The 23,878-nt window shown below is 43.2% G+C and overlaps 1 protein-coding gene across 6 annotated transcripts; it reads right to left on the reverse strand.

Moving 5' to 3' along the window:
- Positions 1–16,455: 16,455 nt before the first annotated feature.
- si:dkey-79f11.4 (interferon-induced protein 44) lies at positions 16,456–23,864 on the reverse strand. Of its 6 annotated transcripts, none has more exons than XM_042315291.1 (8): positions 23,707–23,864; positions 22,113–22,188; positions 21,510–21,543; positions 21,015–21,216; positions 18,197–18,349; positions 17,919–18,111; positions 17,370–17,470; positions 16,456–16,968 (listed from the first exon to the last, which is right to left on the reverse strand). In XM_042315291.1, exons 2-8 carry the CDS (start codon positions 22,150–22,152, stop codon positions 16,801–16,803), a joined length of 891 nt encoding a protein of 296 aa, XP_042171225.1. In that variant the 5' UTR covers positions 22,153–22,188; positions 23,707–23,864; the 3' UTR covers positions 16,456–16,800. The 6 variants fall into 6 exon arrangements, with proteins under 6 accessions (XP_042171225.1, XP_042171226.1, XP_042171228.1 ...); XM_042315292.1 differs by having other exon boundaries at positions 22,113–22,209; positions 23,707–23,857; XM_042315294.1 differs by lacking the exon at positions 21,510–21,543 and having other exon boundaries at positions 23,707–23,855.
- Between the last annotated feature and the right edge of the window lie 14 nt (positions 23,865–23,878).

Here is a 23,878-nt window from a genome sequence, read left to right on the forward strand (position 1 = left end):
AGTTTGCCCCCGGTGATGCATTGTGCAGACCTCACTACCCTCTGGAGAGCCTTATGGTTGTGGGCGGAGCAGTTGACGTACCAGGCGGTGATACAGCCCGACAGGATGCTCTCGATTGTGCATCTGTAGAAGTTTGTGAGTGCTTTGGTGACAAGCCGAATTTCTTCAGCCTCCTGAGGTTGAAGAGGCGCTGCTGCGCCTTCCTCACGATGCTGTCTGTGTGAGTGGACCAATTCAGTTTGTCTGTGATGTGTACGCCGAGGAACTTAAAACTTACTACCCTCTCCACTACTGTTCCATCGATGTGGATAGGGGGGTGTTCCCTCTGCTGTTTCCTGAAGTCCACAATCATCTCCTTAGGTTTGTTGACGTTGAATGTGAGGTTATTTTCCTGACACCACACTCCGAGGGCCCTCACCTCCTCCCTGTAGGCCGTCTCGTCGTTGTTGGTAATCAAGCCTACCTACCACTGTTGTGTCGTCCGCAAACTTGATGATTGAGTTGGAGGCGTGCGTGGCCACACAGTCGTGGGTGAACAGGGAGTACAGGAGAGGGCTCAGAACGCACCCTTGTGGGGCCCCAGTGTTGAGGATCAGCGGGGTGGAGATGTTGTTGCCTACCCTCACCACCTGGGGGCTGCCCGTCAGGAAGTCCAGTACCCAGTTGCACCGGGCGGGGTCGAGACCCAGGGTCTCGAGCTTGATGACGAGCTTGGAGGGCACTATGGTGTTAAATGCCGAGCTGTAGTCGATGAACAGCATTCTCACATAGGTATTCCTCTTGTCCAGATGGGTTAGGGCAGTGTGCAGTGTGGTTGAGATTGCATCGTCTGTGGACCTATTTGGGCGGTAAGCAAATTGGAGTGGGTCTAGGGTGTCAGGTAGGGTGGAGGTGATATGGTCCTTGACTAGTCTCTCAAAGCAAATCATGATGACGGAAGTGAGTGCTACAGGCGGTAGTCGTTTAGCTCAGTTACCTTAGCTTTCTTGGGAACAGGAACAATGGTGGCCCTCTTGAAGCATGTGGGAACAACAGACTGGGATAGGTATTGATTGAATATGTCCGTGCGGTAGTAGAAAGAACCGTCTGTGACTGGAGTGGCTGGGGTCTTTGACAATTTTTAGGGCCTTCCTCTGACACCGCCCGGTGTAGAGGTCCTGGATGGCAGGCAGCTTTGCCCCAGTGATGTACTGGGCCATACGCATTACCCTCTGTAGTGCCAGAACTTCTTGTGGTTAGACCCACAGAGAGAGAACTGCTCCTTAAAGTAACTAACTTTGGCCTTCAGGATAGCCTGAGTGCACTTATTTCTCATTTGCCTGAATGAGAGCCAGTCAGTGTGTGCCGAGCCTTTCACCAAATCCAAATCACTGAAAATATATAAAAAGAATGTCCAAGCGTCTTCAACAGAGGGAATCAAGCTGATTCTATACCATTTTACAGAGGCCAGTTCATAGAGGAAGACTTGCTCAATAAAGTTTTTTAGCCAGTGTCTATGACAAATCAGGACAGGTCGTTTTACTGAGCAGCCATTACGAACACAGGCTGTAAAACAGTGATCACTTAGGTCATTACAGAAAACACCAGACTGATATCCATCAGGATTATTTGTGAGGATAACATCGCGGACAGTAGCCTTTTCTGGGTGTTTGGAGTCATACATTGTGGGGATGGTAATAATCTGAGAGATTTAGGGAGTCCCATTGCTTTAGGACTTGGTCAGGTGGTTTAAGCATGTCCCAGTTTAGGTCACCTAGCAGGACAAATTCAGACTTAGTGTAAGGGGCCAGGAGAGAGTTTAGGGCAGGTAGGGTCCCGGCCGGTGCTAATAGAGGACAATAGCACCCAGCAACAGTCAACAACGAGCTATTTGAATGTTTAATGCTTTAAACCAGCAAACCAAAATGTTTGGGGACAGTCTTGGTGGAGACAACGGAGCACTGAAGGTGATCCTTGGTAAAGATTGCCACTCTCCCACCTTTGGAAGATCTGTCTTGCCAAAAAAGGTTATAACCAGAAGGGTTAACATCAGTATTATAGTACATAGTACACTTCATAATCTGATTTCAATCCAGAGATGTTAGAAAAAGTATCTAGATCCTCTATGAGGCTGTAGAGGGATACACATTATGGATTTAAAAACATGAATCATCAGCGTACAATGACACCTTTTGTTTTTAAATCCTTGATTTCGAACCCCTTGAGCACAGCTAACATTTCAATGGCAATAATAAATAGATATGCCGATAGTGGACAACATTGTTTTACTCCTCTTGACAGTTTAAAACTCTCTGAGAAGTAACCATTATTTACTATTTTACACCTAGGGTTACTATACATAACTTTTACCCATTTTATTTAAGAGATTCTCCAAGATTAAAATATTCCAGGCATTTATTTATGAACTCCAGTCATACTTTATCACAAGCCTTTTAAAGTCAGCTAAGAATACCAGGCCTGGTTTCCCAGATTGTTCATGGTGTTCTATTGTTTCCAGTTCTTGTCTTATTAAATACCTCCAATGAATCGTCTATGTAAAAAAAACCTGTCTGATTAGGATGAATAATATCCAGCAATACCTTTTTAATTCTATGCACTATGCATTTTGCTAGAATTTTTGCATCACTACACTGAAATGTAAGATGCATTCATTTTTTTAAATGGACTGGATCTTTATATTTAACACCTGAATACTGTTTCAGTAATTATGAAATCAGACCTTCTTGTTGAGTGTCTGATCAAATGAAATCAAATCAAGTTTATTTGTCACATGCGCCGAATACAACAGGTGTAGATATTACAGTGAAATGCTTACTTACAGGCCCTAAACAACAGTGCAATTTTTAAGTAAAAAATAGGTATTTAGGTGAACAATAAAAAACAACAGTTAAAAGACAGTGAAAATAACAGTAGTGAGGCTATATACAATAGCGAGACTAAAACAGTAGCGAGGCTATATACAGGCAGCGGTTAGTCGGGCTAATTGAGGTAGTATGTACATGTAGGTATGGTTAAAGTGACTATGCATATATGATAAACAGAGAGTAGCAGTAGCGTAAAAGAGAGGTTGGCAGGTGGTGGGTGGCGGGTGGCGGGACACAATGCAGATAGTCCGGGTAGCCAATGTGCGGGGGGCGCCGGTTAGTCCGGCTAATTGAGGTAGTATGTACATGAATGCATAGTTAAAGTGACTATGCATATATGATAAACAGAGAGTAGCAGCAGCGTAAAAGAGGGGTTGGGGGGACGGACACAATGCAAATAGTCTGGGTAGCCATTTGATTACCTGTTCAGGAGTCTTATGGCTTGCGGGGAAAAGCTGTTGAGAAGCCTTTTGATCCTAGACTGGGCTGGCTGGTGTCAAAATTTAGGGCCTTCCTCTGACACCGTCTGGTATAGAGGTCCTGGATGGCAGGCAGCTTAGCCCCAGTGATGTACTGGGCCGTACGCACTACCCTCTGTAGTGCCTTGCGGTCAGAAGCCGAGCAGTTGCCGTACCAGGCAGTGATGCAACCAGTCAGGATGCTCTCGATGTTGCAGCTGTAGAACCTTTTGAGGATCTGAGGACCCATGCCAAATCCTTTTAGTTTCCTGAGAGGGAATAAGCTTTGTCGTGCCTTCTTCACGACTGTCTTGGTGTGTTTGGACCATTCTAGTTTGTTGGTGATGTGGACACCAAGGAACTTGAAGCTCTCAACCTGCTCCACCACAGCTCTGTCAATGAGAATGGGTGCATGCTCGTTTCTCCTTTTCCTGTAGTCAACAATCATCTCCTTAGTCTTGCTTACGTTGAGGGATACGTTGTTATTCTGGCACCACCCGGCAAGGTCTCTGACCTCCTCCCTATAGGCTGTCTCGTTGTTGTCTGTGAACAGTGATCACTGTTGTGTCGTCAGCAAACTTAATGATGGTGTTGGAGTCGTGCCTGAACACAAAGTCGTGGGTGAACAGGGAGTACAGGAGGGGACTGGGCACGCACACCTGAGGGGCTCCAGTGTTGAGGATCAGTGTGGCAGATGTGTTGCTACCTACCCTCACCACCTGGGAGCGGCCCGTCAGGAAGTCCAGGATCCATTTGCAGAGGGAGGTGTTTAGTCCCAGGATCCTTATCTTAGTGGTGAGCTTTGAGGGTACTATGGTGTTGAACGCTGAGCTGTAGTCAATGAATAGCATTCTCACGTAGGTGTTCCTTTTGTCCAGGTGGGAAAGGGCAGTGTGGAGTGCAGTAGAGATGCATCATCTGTGGATCTGTTATGGTGGTATGCAAATTGGAGTGGGTCTAGGGTTTCTGAGATAATGGTGTTGATGTGAGCCATGAGCAGCCTTTCAACGCAGTTCATGGCTATGGACGTGAGTGCTACGGGTCTGTTTTCATTTAGGCAGGTTGCCTTACTCATCTCATATGTATATACTGTACTCTATACCGTCTACTGCATCTTGCCTATGCCGTTAGGCCATCGCTCATCCATATATTTATATGTACATATTCTTATTCATTCATTTACACTTGTGTGTATAAGGTAGTTGTTGTGAAATTGTTAGATTACTTGTTAGATATTACTGCACAGTCTGAACTAGAAGCACAAGCATTTCGCTACACTCGCATTAACATCTGCTAACCATGTGTCTGTGACCAATAAAATGTTATTTGATTTAGTGTCCTTGGGCATAGGGACTATGGTGGTCTGCTTGAAACATGTTGGTATTACAGACTCAATCAGGGACATGTTGAAAATGTCAGTGAAGACACCTGCCAGTTGGTCAGCACATGCCCGGAGCACATGTCCTGGTAATACGTCTGGCTCTGCGGCCTTGTGAATGTTGACCAGTTTAAAGGTCTTGCTCACGTTGTCTACAGAGCGTGTGATCACACAGTCGTCCGGAACAGCTGATGCTCTCATGCATGCTTCAGTGTTGCTTGCCTCGAAGCGAGCATAGAAGTGATTTAGCTCATCTGGTAGGCTCGTGTCATTGGGCATCTCACGGCTGTGCTTCCTTTTGTAGTCTGTAATAGTTTGCAAACCCTGCCACTTAAGACGAGCGTCGGAGCCGGTGTAGAACAATTCAGTCTTAGCCCTGTATTGGCGCTTTGCCTGTGATGGTTTTTCAGAGGGCACAGCTGGATATCTTATAAGCTTCCTGCTGTATAGCACACTGTATTACTTATACAACTAATATAAGGAAAGGACATGAGACGGAAGTAGAAATTAATGTGGGCATTGTTTAATGCTATTTCACAGGAAAGAACATTCCAAGCATTTCAACGTAGGTCAGCAAGGGGGGGTTACAGGTGCCCTAAAGGGACAAAACTAGAATATCAATACACAACATATTCCTCCCCCTTTACCTTTGATGACTCATAAGGAAAAAGTAAATATTCACTGTTTCATTTTAATATAAGTTCTCTTAATGTAAATAAATTAACTTTTCAGAAGTTATTTTTCTAAACTTGGGATACAGGGTAGACTGCCTCAGTCCCCAGACTTAACCCTGGGGTGTATTCTGCAGACTGGGGTGCAACAGTACCCTGAGTAGTCACTCTGATTGGTTCAGGTGAGTCTGGAGTACTTTCCACATATGTAGGTTGCTGCAGTGGATGTTCAGGTGATGGCTCGTAGTTATGGTAGGTCTCAAGTAGCTGATCTTGGTTTGTCACTTGACAGGAGTCATATCTGAGGTTAGTTCCTGGCAACAGTTGATCCACGTGTCTCCTCCAGATTATGTTTTCCGGTGTGTGAACTGTGTAAGACACAGGCCCTGTTTGTGCAACCACTGTGGCTGGTATCCACTTTGGACCTTTGCAGTAGTTCCGAGCAAGAACTCTCTCTCCAGTTATGAGGCTTATGTCTTTTGCTTTGCTTCGTCTTTCCACCTGTGCTCTCTGTTGTGTCTGTATAACCTGTCTCGTCTTTGGAGGTCTCAGGAGGTCGAGTCGCGTGCGAAGCTGACTTTTCATCATGGCTGACACGGGTGCCACTTTGATTGTAGCGTGGGGAGTGTTTCTGTAGGTTAACAGGAAGGTGTTTAGACGCCTATTGAGAAATCCGTTCCCTTGTGATGATTTTAAAGCTTGCTTCATCGTTTGGACAAACCTTTCAGCGAGGCCGTTCGTTGCAGGGTGATGCGGTGCTGACTTGATGCGCTGAATTCCATTTGCTTCCATGAATGACCGAAACTCTTCAGACACCAGTTGGGGGTCATTATCACTAACGAGTTGGCAAGCCGAAGCGACTTTAGATTGACCGTAGATCTTCGATGGTTCTCTCCGCTGAGGTGCTCTTCATCACTGTGACCTCAGGCCATTTTCTGTGTCCGTCAACTACGACTAAGAACATACGATCCTCCAGTGGGCCTGCATAGTCTATGTGGACTCACTGCCAAGGCTCCTCTGGGAAGTCCCATGGGTGTAGTGGCGCTAGCTGAGGCATGTTCCTCATCTTTTGACATGCAGAACATGACTTGACCTTGTCTTCAATAGCTGCATCCAGACCAGGCCACCAAAAGTAGCTGCGTGCAATCTCCTTCATTCACACCATGCCACAGTGCCCTGAATGGAATTCTTCAAGCACCTGCCTTCTCAGTGGCGGCGGTATGATGACTCGAAAACCCCATAGCAGGCATCCAAACTGAACTGTGAGCTTGTTTCTCCTCACTAGGTCAGGTTGTAGGCTGTCCGGCATCTCTCTTTCTTTTCCACGAGTGACAATGTCCACGAACTCAGACATCACTATCATGTCCTGACCTTAGTTCCTTTTTTATGTCTCTATTTTAGTTTGGTCATTCTTTAAAAGTAACTTCCTCACCATCTTAGATAAGCATGCTCCGTTCAAAAAATGCAGAACTAAGAACAGATATAGCCCTTGGTTCACTCCAGACCTGACTGCCCTCGACCAGCACAAAAACATCCTGTGGCAGACTGCAATAGCATCGAATAGTCCCCGCGATATGCAACTGTTCAGGGAAGTCAGGAACCAATACACGCAGTCAGTCAGGAAAGCAAAGGCCAGCTTTTTCAAGCAGAAATTTGCATCATGTAGCTCTAACTCCAAAAAGTTCTGGGACACTGTAAAGTCCATGGAGAACAAGAGCACCTCCTCCCAGCTGCCCACTGCACTGAGGCTAGGTAACACTGTCACCACTGATAAATCCATGATAATAGAAAACTTCAACAAGCATTTCTCAACAACTGGCCATGCCTTCCTCCTGGCTACTCCAACCTCGGCCAACAGCTCCCCCCACAGCTACTCGCCCAAGCCTCCCCAGCTTCTCCTTTACCCAAATCCAGATAGCAGATGTTCTGAAAGAGCTGCAAAACCTGGACCCGTACAAATCAGCTGGTCTTGACAATCTGGACCCTCTATTTCTGAAACTATCCACCATCGATAAATGACAGTACTGTGCAGCCGTCTTCATCGATCTGGCCAAGGCTTTCGACTCTGTCAATCACCATATTCTTATCGGCAGACTCAGTAGCCTCGGTTTTTCTAATGACTGCCTTGCCTGGTTCACCAACTACTTTGCAGACAGAGTTCAGTGTGTCAAATCGGAGGGCATGTTGTCAGGTCCTCTGGCAGTCTCTATGGGGGTGCCACAGGGTTCAATTCTCGGGCCGACTCTTTTCTCTGTATATATCAATGATGTTGCTCTTGCTGCGGGCGATTCCCTGATCCACGTCTACGCAGACGACACCATTCTGTATACTTCTGGCCCTTCCTAGGACACTGTGCTATCTAACCTCCAAACGAGCTTCAATGCCATACAACACTCCTTCCGTGGCCTCCAACTGCTTTTAAACGCTAGTAAAACCAAAGGAATACTTTTCAACCGTTCACTGCCTGCACCCGCACGCCCGACTAGCATCACCACCCTGGATGGTTCTGACCTAGAATATGTGGACATCTATAAGTACCTAGGTGTCTGGCTAGACTGTAAACTCTCCTTCCAGACTCATATCAAACATCTCCAATCTAAAATCAAATCTAGAGTCAGCTTTCTATTCCGCAACAAAGCCTCCTTCACTCACGCCGCAAAACTTACCCTAGTAAAACTGACTATCCTACCGATCCTCGACTTTGGCGATGTCATCTACAAAATAGCTTCCAATACTCTACTCAGCAACTGGATGCAGTTTATCACAGTGCCATCCATTTTGTTACTAAAGCACCTTATACCACCCACAACTGCGACTTGTATGCTCTAGTTGGCTGGTCCTCGCTAGATATTCGTCGCCAGACCCACTGGCTCCAGGTCATCTACAAGTCCATGCTAGGTAAAGCTCCACCTTATCTCAGTTCACTGGTCACGATGGCAACACCCATCCGTAGCACGCGCTCCAGCAGGTGTATCTCACTGATCATCCCTAAAGCCAACACCTCATTTGGCCGCCTTTCCTTCCAGTTCTCTGCTGCCTGTGACTGGAACGAATTGCAAAAATCCCTGAGGTTGGAGACTTTTATCTCCCTCACCAACTTCAAACATCTGCTATCTGAGCAGCTAACCGATCGCTGCAGCTGTACATAGTCCATCGGTAAATAGCCCACCCAATTTACCTACCTCATCCCCATGCTGTTTTTATTTATTTACTTTTCTGCTCTTTTGCACACCAGTATCTCTACCTGCACATGACCATCTGATCATTTATCACTCCTGTGTTAATCTGCTAAATTGTAATTATTCGCCTACCTCCTCATGCCTTTTGCACACAATGTATATAAACTTTTTTTCTACTGTGTTATTGACTTGTTTATTGTTTATTCCATGTGTAACTCTGTGTTGTTGTCTGTTCACACTGCTATGCTTTATCTTGGCCAGGTCGCAGTTGTAAATGAGAACTTGTTCTCAACTTGCCTACCTGGTTAAATAAAGGTGGAAAAAAATTATTGTAATAATAAACTCTCGACTAGTCTGATTAGCTTAATTTCAACTTTTGGTTTTATGGCGTATGGGACAGGTCTAGCTTTGAAGCATTTTGGCTTGCCGTCTGGTTTCACGGTCAGTTTAACTGTTATGTCCTTCATACTGCCAAGGTCTCCTTCAAACACATCCGCGTGTTTCCTCAATATCCCTTGTAGGGTTGTGTCCTCTTTTGCAGCCATGTGAATTTCCTGCCAGTTTAGTTTGATCTTTTCCAGCCATGTGCGTCATAGCAATGCTGGATGGTTGCCTTTGACGATGTAGAGTGGTATCTTTACCTTCTGTTTGTTGAGCTCCACTGTAACAATCACGCTTCCTCTCACTGGAACAATCTCACCGGTGTGTTTTCAGCGTCATCTTTGTGGGCTGTAGTGTGAGGTGATGTAGTTTCTCCTTGTATACAGCCTCAGACAGCAAAGATATGGCTACTCCAGTGTCCACTTGCATCCGTACTGCATTTCCATCTAGTAGTGGTGTCACCCAGTACCCGTATCCATTGTCTGAAATTGACATAACATGCAAAGATTCTTCCCCTTCAGACAGGGTATCACTTTGTTCATCCTCTGTGTGCCCCATTTTATTTTTGTACTTCCTGAAGTCGCTTTTCCTTTGTTCGGTACTTTTGTTTGTGTCTTTTTGTTTTTACATGCATGTTCGATGTGACGCTTTTTCCCACAACTTCCGCAGTGTAAGTCTTTGCACCAACACTCCTCTTTTTGGTGACCTGGTTTCCTACAGTGATAGCATGTCTTCCCACCTCCTGCCTTGTTTAAAAAAAAACTCTAGACACCTTCTGCACTTTGGTCGATGCACTTAGCTGTTGTGCTTCTTTATTTGCCATTTCCATTGACGTACTCCCTTCTATTGCTCTCTGCAATGTTAAGTTACTCTCAGTCAAAAGGCGTTTCTGAAATGCCTCGCTGTGCATGCCACACACTAACCTATCACGTATAGTGTCACTCATTGATCACCCAAATTCACACTGTTCAGATAACTGTTTCAATACAGCCACAAACTGTGTGATTCCCCCTCTTGATTTCTCTTATGAAACCGGAATCTCTCTGCGATTATCACTGGTTTGGGAGAACAATGTCCTTTTAAGGTAGCCACAATTTCATCAAATTATTTATCACCAGGTTTTTCAGGCGTTACTAGGCTGCGCAGTAGATTGAATGCTTTTCCTCCCATAACAGTCAAAAATGTTGGCACAACGACTTCTGCTTTAATTCCATTTGCCAACACAAAGTACTCAAAACGCTCTGTGTAAGAACTCCATTTTCCACAGATTCATCAAATGTTCCTATATTTCCAATCAATGCAGACATTTTCAGTTTATTTTTCTCTCACGCTTTTCAGACGGTCCCTTACTCCCAGACCCTTTTTTTTCTTTCTTTTAACTCACGCTGACTTCACTTTCTCCCGCAGCGAAACTCTCCTATCCCTCGAGGCTCTCGTTGCCGTGACATCAGAGGCTAGCTAGCATCACTCGACTGGCTAGCTCCACGTTTTGTTTGCATCTTTCTACAGCGAATAAAATTTCTTAATGCGTTTCACAGGAAAGAACATTCCAAGCATTTCAACATAGGTAAGCAAGGGGTTACAGGTGCCCTAAAGGGACAAAACTATAATATCAATACACAACATTTCCGGGTTAGAGTCCCGCTCCTTGAAAGCGGCAGCTCTACCCTTTAGCTCAGTGCGAATGTTGCCTGTAATCCATGGCTTCTGGTTGGGGTATGTACGTACAGTCACTGTGGGGACAACGTCCTCAATGCACTTATTGATAAAGCCAGTGACTGATGTGGTGTACTCTTCAATGCAATCAGAAGAATCCCGGAACATGTTCCAGTCTGTGATAGCAAAAGAGTTCTGTAGTTTAGCATCTGCTTCACCTGACCACTTTTTTTGTAAACCGAGTCACTGGTACTTCCTGCTTTAATTTTTGCTTGTAAGCAGGAATCATGAGGATAGAATTGTGGTCAGATTTACCAAATGGAGGGCAAGGGAGAGCTTTGTAAGCGTCTCTATGTGTGGAGTACAGGTGATCTACAATTTTATTTTACCTCTGGTTGCGCATTTAACATGTTGATAGAGATTAGGTAAAACTGATTTAAGTTTTCCTGCATTAAAGTCTCTGGCCACTAGGAGCGCCGCCTCTGGGTGAGTGATTTCCTGTTTGCTTATTTCCTTATACAGCTGACTGAGTGCGGTCTTAGTGCCCGCATAATCTGTGGTGGTAAATAAACAGCCACGAAAAGTATAGATGAAAACTCTATTGGCATATAGTGTGGTCTACAGTTTATCATAAGATACTCTACTTCAGGCGAGCAAAATCTAGAGACTTACTTAGATTTTGTGTACCAGCTGTTGTTTACATATATGATAATCTACCGTTTATATAGGAGTGGTTAAAACATGCTAATAACGGTCCTCTGAGTATATCAAAAAATGTTTGATATGCCATCCAGCCCTGGAGTTTTCCTTGACTTAAAGGCTTTAATTGCACCAAGAAGTTCCTCCTCTGTAATTCGGCCTTCACATGAGTCTTTCTGTACAGCTGTTAATTTTACATTATTAATATAAAAAAATCCATACAATTAGCTTCGGTTAGTGGAGATGGAGGAGACTGAAGCAAAAACATATGCATAAAGTACTTTACTTCCTCTTTCAAAATATTGTTTGGTGAATGTTTAACTCCGTCATTTGTAACAAGTTTCAGTTTTCCCTATATTCCATCCAATTTGCTTTATTTTCTTAATATATTACCCTTGATCTTTCTTGAACAAGTTCCTCCATTTCTTTTTCCTATAACTTATTCGGAGCCTCTATGGTACAGTTTTTATTACTATCTAGATGTACTGTTAGTCCTTCCATTTCCTTTGTTAATTTGGACTCTTTTGACCTAAATTGCTTTTGATTTAGAGATGAGAACTGAATTGCATGGCCTCTAAAGGCACAAAAGTGTCCCATACAATAAGAGGACCTGCTGTACCTATGTTATGTTGGAAAAATTCAGTTATAAAATCTTCTGTCCTAGTTAAAAACAAGCTATCATCCAATAGGCTTTGAGTAAATTTCCAATATCCTTGCCCACGTGGACATTTTGTAAGAGTAATATATATGCCAATTATGTGATGGTCCGACCACATTCTGTTCCCTATCAACACCTTTTAAACTTTTGGGGCCAGAGAAAATGACATAAGAAAATAGTCAAGATGACTAGCTTGATTGAGCCTCCACCATGTACTGTATAGGTCAAGATATTTAAGCCTTTATATATCCACTAGTTCCAATATATCCATGCCATTCGGGATTTCTTAAGTGTATGAGGGTGATAGGAGGCAAAAATAACATTTCCTTTACACTATCTTTTGCTGTCATAAACAATCCTTGGCTCCTGCCTGTGTCTGGTCAAGAGATGAGGGGGCCTCCGGAGGAACATCTGGCAGAATGCCCAGAATATGTTCTTTAATTTAATATGGGAGATGGAGCCTGTCACATGTAAGAATTAATCATCTTTATGGAGGTTTAGATAGCAGTATATAAGGCTCTATGTAAGGAACGCCCTTTTGGAGCTCACTTCAGACCGGTACTTATGCGTCTAAGTTTGACTGTGACATCTTCAGCTTGCTGACAATAAGAGTGATTCGTTTAATTTTGACTTCAAAAATTCCTGTGTAAGAATTTCCACAACAATTTGCAGTCATTAACAGGATTAGTTCAACTTTACAGGGAATACAATTCTCTCAAATGAAATGTTAACTTCACATCATTTCACAAATAGTTTCATCTTTACTCTTTTATACAAGAATTAGATGCAAACCACATAATTGATAAATATACACATTCAGAGATATAGTTGTGTGTTTCCTGTCCTCCATGAGGTCACCAAATGAAACACACTTGTCATACCCGTCCCTTAAGTGTCCAAGAACCCTTCCCACATTCTCAAAAGTGGACATATTGTTTCATTCTCCCATTTTGGGGATTTAGGAGCTCGGGCCAAGTGAAAGACCACAGAGTGAATGTAGGATATCTCTTTGCATGACCAGAGGGAGAGTCTCCACCAGGAATTTTTGGCCTGAGGTAACAGAACCTGGGTGTAGGAGAGAGTGAGCGAGAGGGGGAAGCCACGATCTACACCCAGAAAGGGCCATGTCATGACAAGAGTGTAGTGCGTATGGCCCAGTACATCACTGGGGCCAAGCTTCCTGCCATCCAGGACTTCTATACCAGGCAGTGTCAGAGGAAGGCCCTAAAAATTGTCAAAGACTTCAGCCACCCTAGTCATAGACTGTTTTCTCTGCTACCGCACGGTAAGTGGTACCGGAGCGCCAAGTCTAGGTCCAAAAGGCTTCTTAACAGCTTCTACCCCAAGCCATAAGACTCCTGAACAACTAATCAAATGGCTACTGAGACTATTTGCATTATCCACCGCGGGATTTTACGCAGCTGCTACTCTCTGTTATTATCTATGCATAGTCACTTTAACTCTACCTACATGTACATATTACCTTGACGCACCTGTGCCCCCACACATTGACTCTGTACCGGTACCCCCTGTATATATCCTCGCTACTGTTACTTTACTGCTGCTCTCTAATTATTTGTTATTTTTCTGTTTTAGGGTTACTTTTTTTTACTTCTTCAGGATTCGTGGTTCCCCTGTGGGACGGTTGAGCTAATGTAGGCTAAACCTGTTGGTTTTTCCTTTGTATTATCATTTACTAGATCTAATCTGTTATATTTTCCAACATTCCTTTAACAGTTCCACAAACTTCAAAGTGTTTCCTTTCAAAGGGTACCAAGAATATGCATATCCTTGCTTTAGGGCCTGAGCTACAGGCAGTTAGATTTGGGTATGTCATTTTAGGCCAAACCTTAACACTTATTTTTCTTAAACTGCATTGTTGGTTAAGGGCTTGTAAGTAAGCATTTCACTGTAATTTCTACACCTGTTGTATTCGGCGCATGTGACAAATCAATTGATTTGACTGGCCATCCCAGTCAAATACACCTTTTCTCCAGAACAGGTTGTCCCTGCAAGGAATGGAGGAAGACATGGTTGAGTATTGTGTCACCCTTACAGTGTTCTTAAGATTTTTACCCCCAGGTGAAGGCTTCTTTACCAAATCTAGCAGGTGGAGTTGAACACTGTTTGTACCCAGGTGATTTTGTTGCGGTGAAAGAGTTGGAAGGACCCCCGTTGGAGAGACCCATACCAAGTTCTTCTGACCACCCTCACTGCGGTCCACGTGTTGAACTGCAGACGAGTTCCTGATCCAGAAGATGATGGTCCCTCGCCAGTTCCAGTGGTGCCGTGTGGCCCTCCTCTGCATTAGCAGAGGAGTGCTAATGAGAACAGTAGGTTGTCCCCTTGTGGGAAACCTGACAGAGGGTAGAAGGAGCCCTGAGCGAAAGGGGCCATCGTAGGCCTGGATTAGAGACCCTGAGAAGTAGATGGTCAACTTCAAAAGAGAGCCCTGCTGGGCCCTCATGACAATGAGGACAATTTGTTCTTATCTACAGCAGAAATGGTTGCTTATCTTACATCTGGACAAAACAAGTGTTGGGTGTGTGGTTTGGGGCCAGTTAAGGTAGGAGCAGGTTTACCACTTGTTGGAGTTCCCATAGGGGCAAATCTGACTATGCAAATGGTCCTACCATTCTTAGTGGAGATGCCACGTAACCCTGACCCCTTGACATTCTCTGCATTACACAAACACACAGGCCCACTGTCACTTGCTAGACCAGATAATTCTTTACTCCCACCCATTTCAGTAGCAGGAGTGATGACAGCCCCTTGGTGTATTAGATGAGAACGAGGTAATCATTTGGGTGAACTAGAATGTAATTGTACAATGTATTTACAATGGATCAAATACCTGTAAGTTAACTGTTAACAATGCACCCTTTTGGAGCTCACTTCAGACAGGTACTTACACATCTAAGTTTGACTGTGACCTCTCCAACTGGCTGACAAAGAGTGATTCATTTAATATTGACTTTGAGTGTCCTGTGTAAGAATTTCCACAACAATAGCTTGTAGTGTGATTTCCTTTACGGTTGGTAAAAAGTTTGGCCACACCTATTCATTCAAGGGGCGGCAGGGTAGCCTAGTGGTTAGAGCGTTGGATTAGTAACTGGAAGGTTGCAAGTTCAAACCCCTGAGCTGACAAGGTACACTCCTTAGAAAGACATCTCTAACCTCAAACAGAAATGTCTAACCTGTTCTTCCTGGTCCCATGCACATGTGATCAAGCTAGTAACATCATATATTTTTTAAAAGATACATCCAGATTAAGGTCAATAGACTGAAACGTGGAATAAACAGATTAATAAAACCATAAATTATGCTATCAGAGCATACCTGATACAGTGTATTCTCTGAAATATATGTCTACAATGGCACTAGATTAACCAGTAAATGCTTGCCTAACAACAGTGACGTTGCTACTGCTAGACTTCACTTATGTAAGAGGGCCTCTAACTTTTACTTTCACTTATGTCATGCCTGAAGCTGGTAGAGAAAACTGATTAGTAAGAACAGGTTATGTCCTTTTTGAAAGTAGACTTGAACAAACAATACCAAACAATCAATCCAATTTTGGTGTTCCACATGAGCATGTTGTCTTAGTGTATTCACTTAGTTTAAATCGTTATTTGACAACACAATTTCTAGAGACACTATTTCAAACTGGTCTGTTTCTGTGTCCTCAGAGGTGTGTTGACGTTGCACAGTACCATATTTCCGATAGAGTTACTTGAAACTTAATTTATGAAATACATATATAGGACACATACCACTTGAATGCTAATTTTCAATGATGTCAGGTTAGTGGCGAGCCAGCAACCAGAAGGTTGCCAGTTCGAATCCCGGGTCCGATGGGGAAATTCTGTGGGGAAGTGAGCTGGCAACCGGAGGGTTGCTGGTATAAAATCCCAGATGCCATTGCCTGCTGTTGTGCCCTTGAGCAAGTCACTTAACCCCAACACAACAACAGGTCATAGGGCACCCAGTGTGGCAGCCCCCCGCACCTCTCCAAAACCTGTATGTGTATGTATGTAGGTATGTGTGTCTTTCGGAGGGGTTGGGTTAAAAGCTGAAGTAACATTTCGGGTGCAATTGACCAATAAACGGATCTTAATCTATAGTCTGTAAATGTATAGTAAATTATACAGGACTGCAACAGCAACTTCAACAATTATGACACTCACTTTATAAAATATGAGCATAGACATAGCTACTCAGCCATTTCATACAGTAACAAGTTCACTTTGAACCTTATGATAGGTAAAGTAGGACTGAAACTATTTGTCACGGTCTTCCTCCTCTTCATCTGAAGAGGAGGCGAGAAGGATCAGAGGACCAATATGCGGCGTGGTATGTGTTCATAGTGAGTTTTAATAAAGAGAACACTGAACACTATACAAAAGAGTAACAAAAAACAATATACGACCGTGAAATCAAACATAGACTGCCCACCCAACTCACGCCCTGACCATACTAACTAAATACAAAACAAAGGAAATAAAGGTCAGAACGTGACACTATTGTTTAATGAATGTCCTACCAACAATGACAGACTTTGACAGACCATTCCCAGAGTAGAGGGACATAGATAAGCAGATTGGGAAGCAGTTGATTATACAGTACAGACAATTATAATTCAAACTCAAGATTTGAATGAAATTCAAAATGTATTTTCAGTTAGAAATCAGAAATGATGCCAACCCTTTTGTGGACGCACTGGACCATAGTTGGAGAGTAATCTGATCATGGTGATTGGATCACAGAAGTCAGGTGTAAATACCAGGTGTGAACAGGGCTTCTTTAGATGGAGGTATTATACAGTGACACGCTGTAGATCGAGTACTGTACATCCATCAGTCAGCTTGTGATAGCTTGAAGCCCTCTGCAAAGTCTACCATCTGCCTCAGTGCTCTCAATAGCAGCACATCCATGTCATCATCCAAGTCGATTTCCTCGTGGTAGTTCTTCACAGGCAGGATGCAGTTCACTGGTACCCCCAGTTCATTACTACACTGCTCCATCTGCAAGAAAGAATATGGTTGCAATTCAATCAGATGAGTAGAATAAGACATTTGGACATGTATTTCCCAGGATGACGAAAAATAATAAATTAAAGTGCTCCCTCAAACCATTTATTTCATACTGTAGGCCAGGGCCTATGGTCCAGGAGTGCTTATCTTGGCAACCCGGAACCAGTCCGAGATATGAAACTCATGAAAACTGTGAAATCGTATGTTTAATCCAAATAGCCAGTAACACAAAACCAGTGCACCAAAATAATTGTTCCTCATTATCAGTCATATGACACAGTCTCCCGACAGACATAACATGTAAATGTTTTCCTCATCAAGAGAGATTATGGAGCGCCAAATCTGCAAATACTTGCATTTCTAGCAAAACTTTCAAAATATCATTCACTTACCTTCTCCTTTATATACTTGCTCCAATAGACCTTTTTCAGGTCTTCCCTCACCAATGGACAGGCTAAATCCACTTTGGTGAGAATAACCATTTGGGGAATCCCTGCCAAATACATGGAAACCAATTGAATCTTGTGTCTCTTCCATCTTATTACTACTAAACGTCTAAAGTATCACATCAGTTTGTGAATGTATTAAATAATTTGTTTATTTTACATGAAAATATACTGTATTATTAGTGAAAAAATGCATATTTAAAACTGGGTTCAAGACCAGGGCAACATTCATTTTCCAAATGTTGTTGAATGTTGCAGATAGAAATGCCATGACCAAAGAGGACATGATTCCTTGGTCTATAGGTCAGAGAGGCATGTTTGTTCTACACTAAATATTTCTATCTGAACGATCCAAAATGTTGCGTCCTGCTGAACGCGCCCCAGGGTTCAAACTCTGCTCTGATATGGGCTGATAAGCACCGACTAGTCAAATGTATGATGAGGCCCCGCCACAACATTATATATTATAAACAATGTTCCATAAAACCTTGTTACCTATACAACTTGCAGCGAGTCTGATGGTTCTCATCTTCTTGAAGATATCATCCGCCTCGTCATTCTTGTTGGTCTTCATCATAGGTAGTTTATCAGCTGGTATTGCACTAACTAGGCAGTGAACTGTGTCAGATGGAGTGGGGGCCTTGGCATAGTACTCATTCTCCTCTTCTAAAGGTGATGCAGGATTAAACTGGTGAAAAAAGAGGGGGAAACAATGTTTATTACATACAGCAAACATATTTACAGACTGAGAAGTTGCTGTGTTCAGTTCTTACCATGTAACCCTCTTTTACATGCCCCTTCAGGGCCTTGACAATGTCCGCATCATAAACTCCTTTGTCAATACCATTCTCCAGCCCCATGACATCATAGAAGAGGAAGGGGTAGTAGGTTCCAGGTTTTTCTTTCACAATTTTGTGGGTTTCATACTGTAGAAATACATTGCAGAATAACTACTACGTACTGTATAAAAACAATACGGCATTAATTCAATACTCATGTCAGTTGTCTACCTTCTAGACCAGGGGTTGACAACAGGCGGCCCGGGGTCAAAACCGGCCTGCAAGTGATTTTTCTTTTAACAAATATTTTAAAATATTTGTTCCCAAGTACTCCCACAAATAAAATAAAAGACGTGATTGTGTCTCAATGTAATCAAGGTATGAAATGATAATATTTGAAAATACTATCTCTTTTGGGGCTTAGTTGCAGTCAATTTGCAGTGTACACATTATTATAATTATGTTCTGGCCCCCCGATCATACACTCTGACAAAAATCATCCTGTGACTGAATCTAGATGCCTACCCCTGTTCTAGGCCATACAGTTACAGTATGTTAGATATAGGCAGAAGTTTGCATCATGTAGCTCCAACTCCAAAAAGTTCTGGGACACTGTGAAGTCCATGGAGAACAAGAGCACCTCCTCCCAGCTGCCCACTGCACTGAGGCTAGGTAACACGGTCACCACCGATAAATCCATGATTATCGAAAACTTCAATAAGCATTTCTCAACGGCTGGCCATGCCTTCCGCCTGGCTACTCCAACCTCGGCCAACAGCTCTGCCCCCCCGGCAGCTCCTCGCCCAAGCCTCTCCAGGTTCTCCTTTACCCAAATCCAGATAGCAGATGTTCTGAAAGAGCTGCAAAACCTGGACCCGTACAAATCAGCTGGGCTTGACAATCTGGACCCCCTATTTCTGAAACTTTCCGCCGCCATTGTCGCAACCCCTATTACCAGCCTGTTCAACCTCTCTTTCATATCGTCTGAGATCCCCAAGGATTGGAAAGCTGCCGCAGTCATCCCCCTCTTCAAAGGGGGAGACACCCTGGACCCAAACTGTTACAGACCTATATCCATCCTGCCCTGCCTATCTAAGGTCTTCGAAAGCCAAGTCAACAAACAGGTCACTGACCATCTCGAATCCCACCGTACCTTCTCCGCTGTGCAATCTGGTTTCCGAGCCGGTCACGGGTGCACCTCAGCAACACTCAAGGTACTAAACGATATCATAACCGCCATCGATAAAAGACAGTACTGTGCAGCCGTCTTCATTGACCTTGCCAAGGCTTTCGACTCTGTCAATCACCATATTCTTATCGGCAGACTCAGTAGCCTCGGTTTTCGGATGACTGCCTTGCCTGGTTCACCAATTACTTTGCAGACAGAGTTCAGTGTGTCAAATCGGAGGGCATGCTGTCCGGTCCTCTGGCAGTCTCTATGGGGGTGCCACAGGGTTCAATTCTCGGGCCGACTCTTTTCTCTGTATATATCAATGACGTTGCTCTTGCTGCGGGCGATTCCCTGATCCACCTCTACGCAGACGACACCATTCTATATACTTTCGGCCCGTCATTGGACACTGTGCTATCCAACCTCCAAACAAGCTTCAATGCCATACAACACTCCTTCCGTGGCCTCCAACTGCTCTTAAACGCTAGTAAAACCAAATGCATGCTTTTCAACCGATCGCTGCCTGCACCCGCATGCCCGACTAGCATCACCACCCTGGATGGTTCCGACCTTGAATATGTGGACATCTATAAGTACCTAGGTGTCTGGCTAGACTGCAAACTCTCCTTCCAGACTCATATCAAACATCTCCAATCGAAAATCAAATCAAGAGTCGGCTTTCTATTCCGTAACAAAGCCTCCTTCACTCACGCCGCCAAGCTTACCCTAGTAAAACTGACTATCCTTCCGATCCTCGACTTCGGCGATGTCATCTACAAAATGGCTTCCAACACTCTACTCAGCAAACTGGATGCAGTCTATCACAGTGCCATCCGTTTTGTCACTAAAGCACCTTATACCACCCACCACTGCGACCTGTATGCTCTAGTCGGCTGGCCCTCATTACATATTCGTCGCCAGACCCACTGGCTCCAGGTCATCTACAAGTCCATGCTAGGTAAAGCTCCGCCTTATCTCAGTTCACTGGTCACGATGGCAACACCCATCCGTAGCACGCGCTCCAGCAGGTGTATCTCACTGATCATCCCTAAAGCCAACACCTCATTTGGCCGCCTTTCGTTCCAGTACTCTGCTGCCTGTGACTGGAACGAATTGCAAAAATCGCTGAAGTTGGAGACTTTTATCTCCCTCACCAACTTCAAACATCAGCTATCTGAGCAGCTAACCGATCGCTGCTGCTGTACATAGTCTATTGGTAAATAGCCCACCCATTTTCACCTACCTCATCCCCATACTGTTTTTATTTATTTACTTGCTCTTTTGCACACCAATATCTCTACCTGTACATGACCATCTGATCATTTATCACTCCAGTGTTAATCTGCAAAATTGTAATTATTCGCCTACCTCCTCATGCCTTTTGCACACATTGTATATAGACTCCCCCCTTTGTTTTCTACTGTGTTATTGACTTGTTAATTGTTTATTCCATGTGTAACTCTGTGTTGTCTGCTCACACTGCTATGCTTTATCTTGGCCAGGTCGCAGTTGCAAATGAGAACTTGTTCTCAACTGGCCTACCTGGTTAAATAAAGGTGAAATAAAAAAATAAATAGGTTAATATATATATATATATTGTTGTGCTACTTTGAATGTGTCACATAATACCTAAGAATGTACCTTTTTTGTGAAGCTTGCACCTGCAAATGAATTATCAGCTAAGGCAATGTTCATACATTTGTCCTGAAAGATATTGTTGATGGAGTTGATGAAGCTGGACTTGCCCGCTCCAGCTGGTCCATGGAGGAGGATTCTGATAGTCTTCACCTGAGGGTTTCCAGGCACATAGTCTTTCAGTTTCTGCAGCATTTCCTCTTTCTGACTGTCAGATGGCAGTAGAAACCAGAGAAAGGGTTAAAGAAAGGGTTAGGCTAAATCCTGATTAAGTTCTGAAGCACTTAATTTAACAACCCTCCACCCCTACTTAAAAATATGTCTGTCTCTGGTTCATCATAAAATATAAGTAGGTGTAGTAGGGTAGATGACAACATAAACATCCACATTGGAGTTATAGTGACCTGAGACCAAACAAATTAGACTTGTGATCAATCTTACACTTCTCAGATTTGCATGTATTTTTGTGCATCTGAAAAGGTTAGTGTATGCTGAACTTACTCCCAAGGTGTGCGTCTCCATTCATTGCTAAATGCTGTTAAACAAAAGAGTCAGTATATATTCTGATAAAGAACTTCTCACTAAATATTTTTCATTAAATATTGAAATGTCATCCATTTCAAATTACATGACCCTCCCCTGGACTAAATATTTAAAAGCAAAACTCTCCTCAGAACTGAAATTCAAAAGGCATGATACTCCCCAAAATTACTCCATGTACCCGTTCTATAGATTCTGAAAGTTCCCTTAGCTATGTTACAAAACCATTTAGCCTTCTTCCTTGAGGCTCTGTGAAGCATTACAATGTCCTCAAACTCAAAGGAAAACCTTTTTTACCTTTAGAAGTTTTATGCCTGTGTACAGTATGAAACAGTATCGTAGCTGATGTTTTTGGGGGCTCTTTCTGGGTCAGTTGAAAGCAGCCCAGGTAAGGTAAGAAGTGTCAACCCTTTAATCACTGATTTGATTTTTAAAATGTATTTCAATGGAAGTTTAATACATTTCTGGAACAATTTTTTATGAAAAAGTTAACATTTTGGGAACATCACCATCAAGTACAAAATGGTGATTAAACCCCTGCATACATATAAACATTCTAATTACCTGGAGTTGGAGGGCTAGGTTTGGATTTAAACAACCCCATGCCTTTCTCCTCAAATGATTCTTCAGTTTGTTGCAACTGAAATACAAAAGAAATACTCTAAACAAACAAACAAACAAACACACACACACACACACACACACACACACACACACACACAATATAAAAATAAATTTGATTTTCTTATTCACTAGTCTCGTTTATACCCGGTGCTTACATGCATCCTTTGTCTTCATCTTGTCCACATTATAATTGTTCCCACATTTTTACAGGGTAGACAATTAAAGACGCATTGTGATATGATTGTGATCTGATCTTCCAGACCACTTCCGGAGGTAATCATGGGACCAAATGCATCTGGATATCAACCAAGTGTAAACAGATCTGGATGGTCAAACAATTCAAATCATAATTATACCGGCTTCTAAAATAAATTGACAGGTAGCACCATTGACTTATGGCATCAATAAATAGTTGGTGTAAAATAAAAAAAATATTATTTTGAAATAAATAATATCTTTCAACAAATTTGCATACAGGCTGGCACCAGAAAATCTAGTCCCAATGCAACACAGGGGATCGATAAGAGACATATTTTAAAACCATGTCACTTAAAATATATATATATGTATATATATAAAAAATATATATGACATAGCTATTTAGTCCTTTCTTTTTTTTTACCCCTTTTTCTCCCCAGTTTCGTGGTATCCAATTGTTTTAGTTGCTACTATCTTGTCTAATCGCTACAGCTCCCGTACGGGCTCGGGAGAGACGAAGGTTGAAAGTCATGCGTCCTCCGATGCACAACCCAACCAAGCCACACTGCTTCTTAACACAGCGCGCATCCAACCCGGAAGCCAGCCGCACCAATGTGTTGGAAGAAACACCGTGCACCTGGCAACCTTGGTTAGCGCGCACTGTGCCCGGCCCGCCACAGGAGTCCCTGGTGCGCGATGAGACAAGGACATCCCTACCGGCCAAGCCCTCCCTAACCCAGACTACGCTAGGCCAATTGTGCGTCGCCCCACGGACCTCCCGGTCGCGGCCGGTTACGACAGAGCCTGGGCGCGAACCCAGAGTCTTTGATGGCACTGCGCCACCCGGGAGGCCTATTTAGTCCTATTTAGTCCTTATGATAGGTAAAATAGGACTGAATGTCCTAACAACACTAAATAGTAGACAGACTTTGACCGACCATTCACAGAGTAAAGGCACATAGGTTAGTAGATTGGGTAACTGTTAAAATTGACAGTACAGACAATTTATAATTCAAACTCAAGATGTGAATTGGAATTCAAAATGTATCCTCAGTTCAATTCAGAACTGACGCAAACCCTGGTGTGGACTCCTGGACCATAGTTGAACAGTAATCTGATCATGGTGATTGTATCACAAAAATCAGGTGTAAACAACAGGTGTGAACAGGTTTTTTTTTAGATGGAGGTATTATAGTGACAGGCAGTTCATCCTTCCTTCAGCTTGTGGTAGCTCGAAGCCATCTGCAAAGTCCACCATCTTATTTATGCCTAATTTCTGAACATAACATCAACCGTAAAACAATAAACAAATGGACCAAAATTGTCTATAGCCTACCTCAAGTCTTCCAGTGATAAGATGTGTCAAAAATTCGATGAAGGCCCAAATAAGTGTCAAGGTTAAGTCTGACACTTCTTTTTATACCTCTCGAAGGATAGTTATTTTTCTTTGGTTTTTAGTTTCTGTTTTGGTTTCATCTGCATAAAGAATGTCCCACTCAGTTCTATTC

The sequence above is a fragment of the Oncorhynchus tshawytscha genome, unplaced genomic scaffold (assembly GCF_018296145.1).
Source record: "Oncorhynchus tshawytscha isolate Ot180627B unplaced genomic scaffold, Otsh_v2.0 Un_contig_8190_pilon_pilon, whole genome shotgun sequence".
In the NCBI taxonomy this organism is placed as follows: domain Eukaryota; kingdom Metazoa; phylum Chordata; class Actinopteri; order Salmoniformes; family Salmonidae; genus Oncorhynchus; species Oncorhynchus tshawytscha.

Coding starts and splice junctions, on each gene's coding strand:
- si:dkey-79f11.4 (XM_042315291.1), bottom strand. CDS start 22,152: ATGGGGTTGTTTAAATCCAAACCTAGCCCTCCAACTCCAG. Junction 18,112..18,196: donor ATGTAAAAGAGGGTTACATG/GTAAGAACTGAA, acceptor TTTTTTCACCAG/TTTAATCCTGCATCACCTTT. Junction 16,969..17,369: donor GCAAGTATATAAAGGAGAAG/GTAAGTGAATGA, acceptor TCTTTCTTGCAG/ATGGAGCAGTGTAGTAATGA.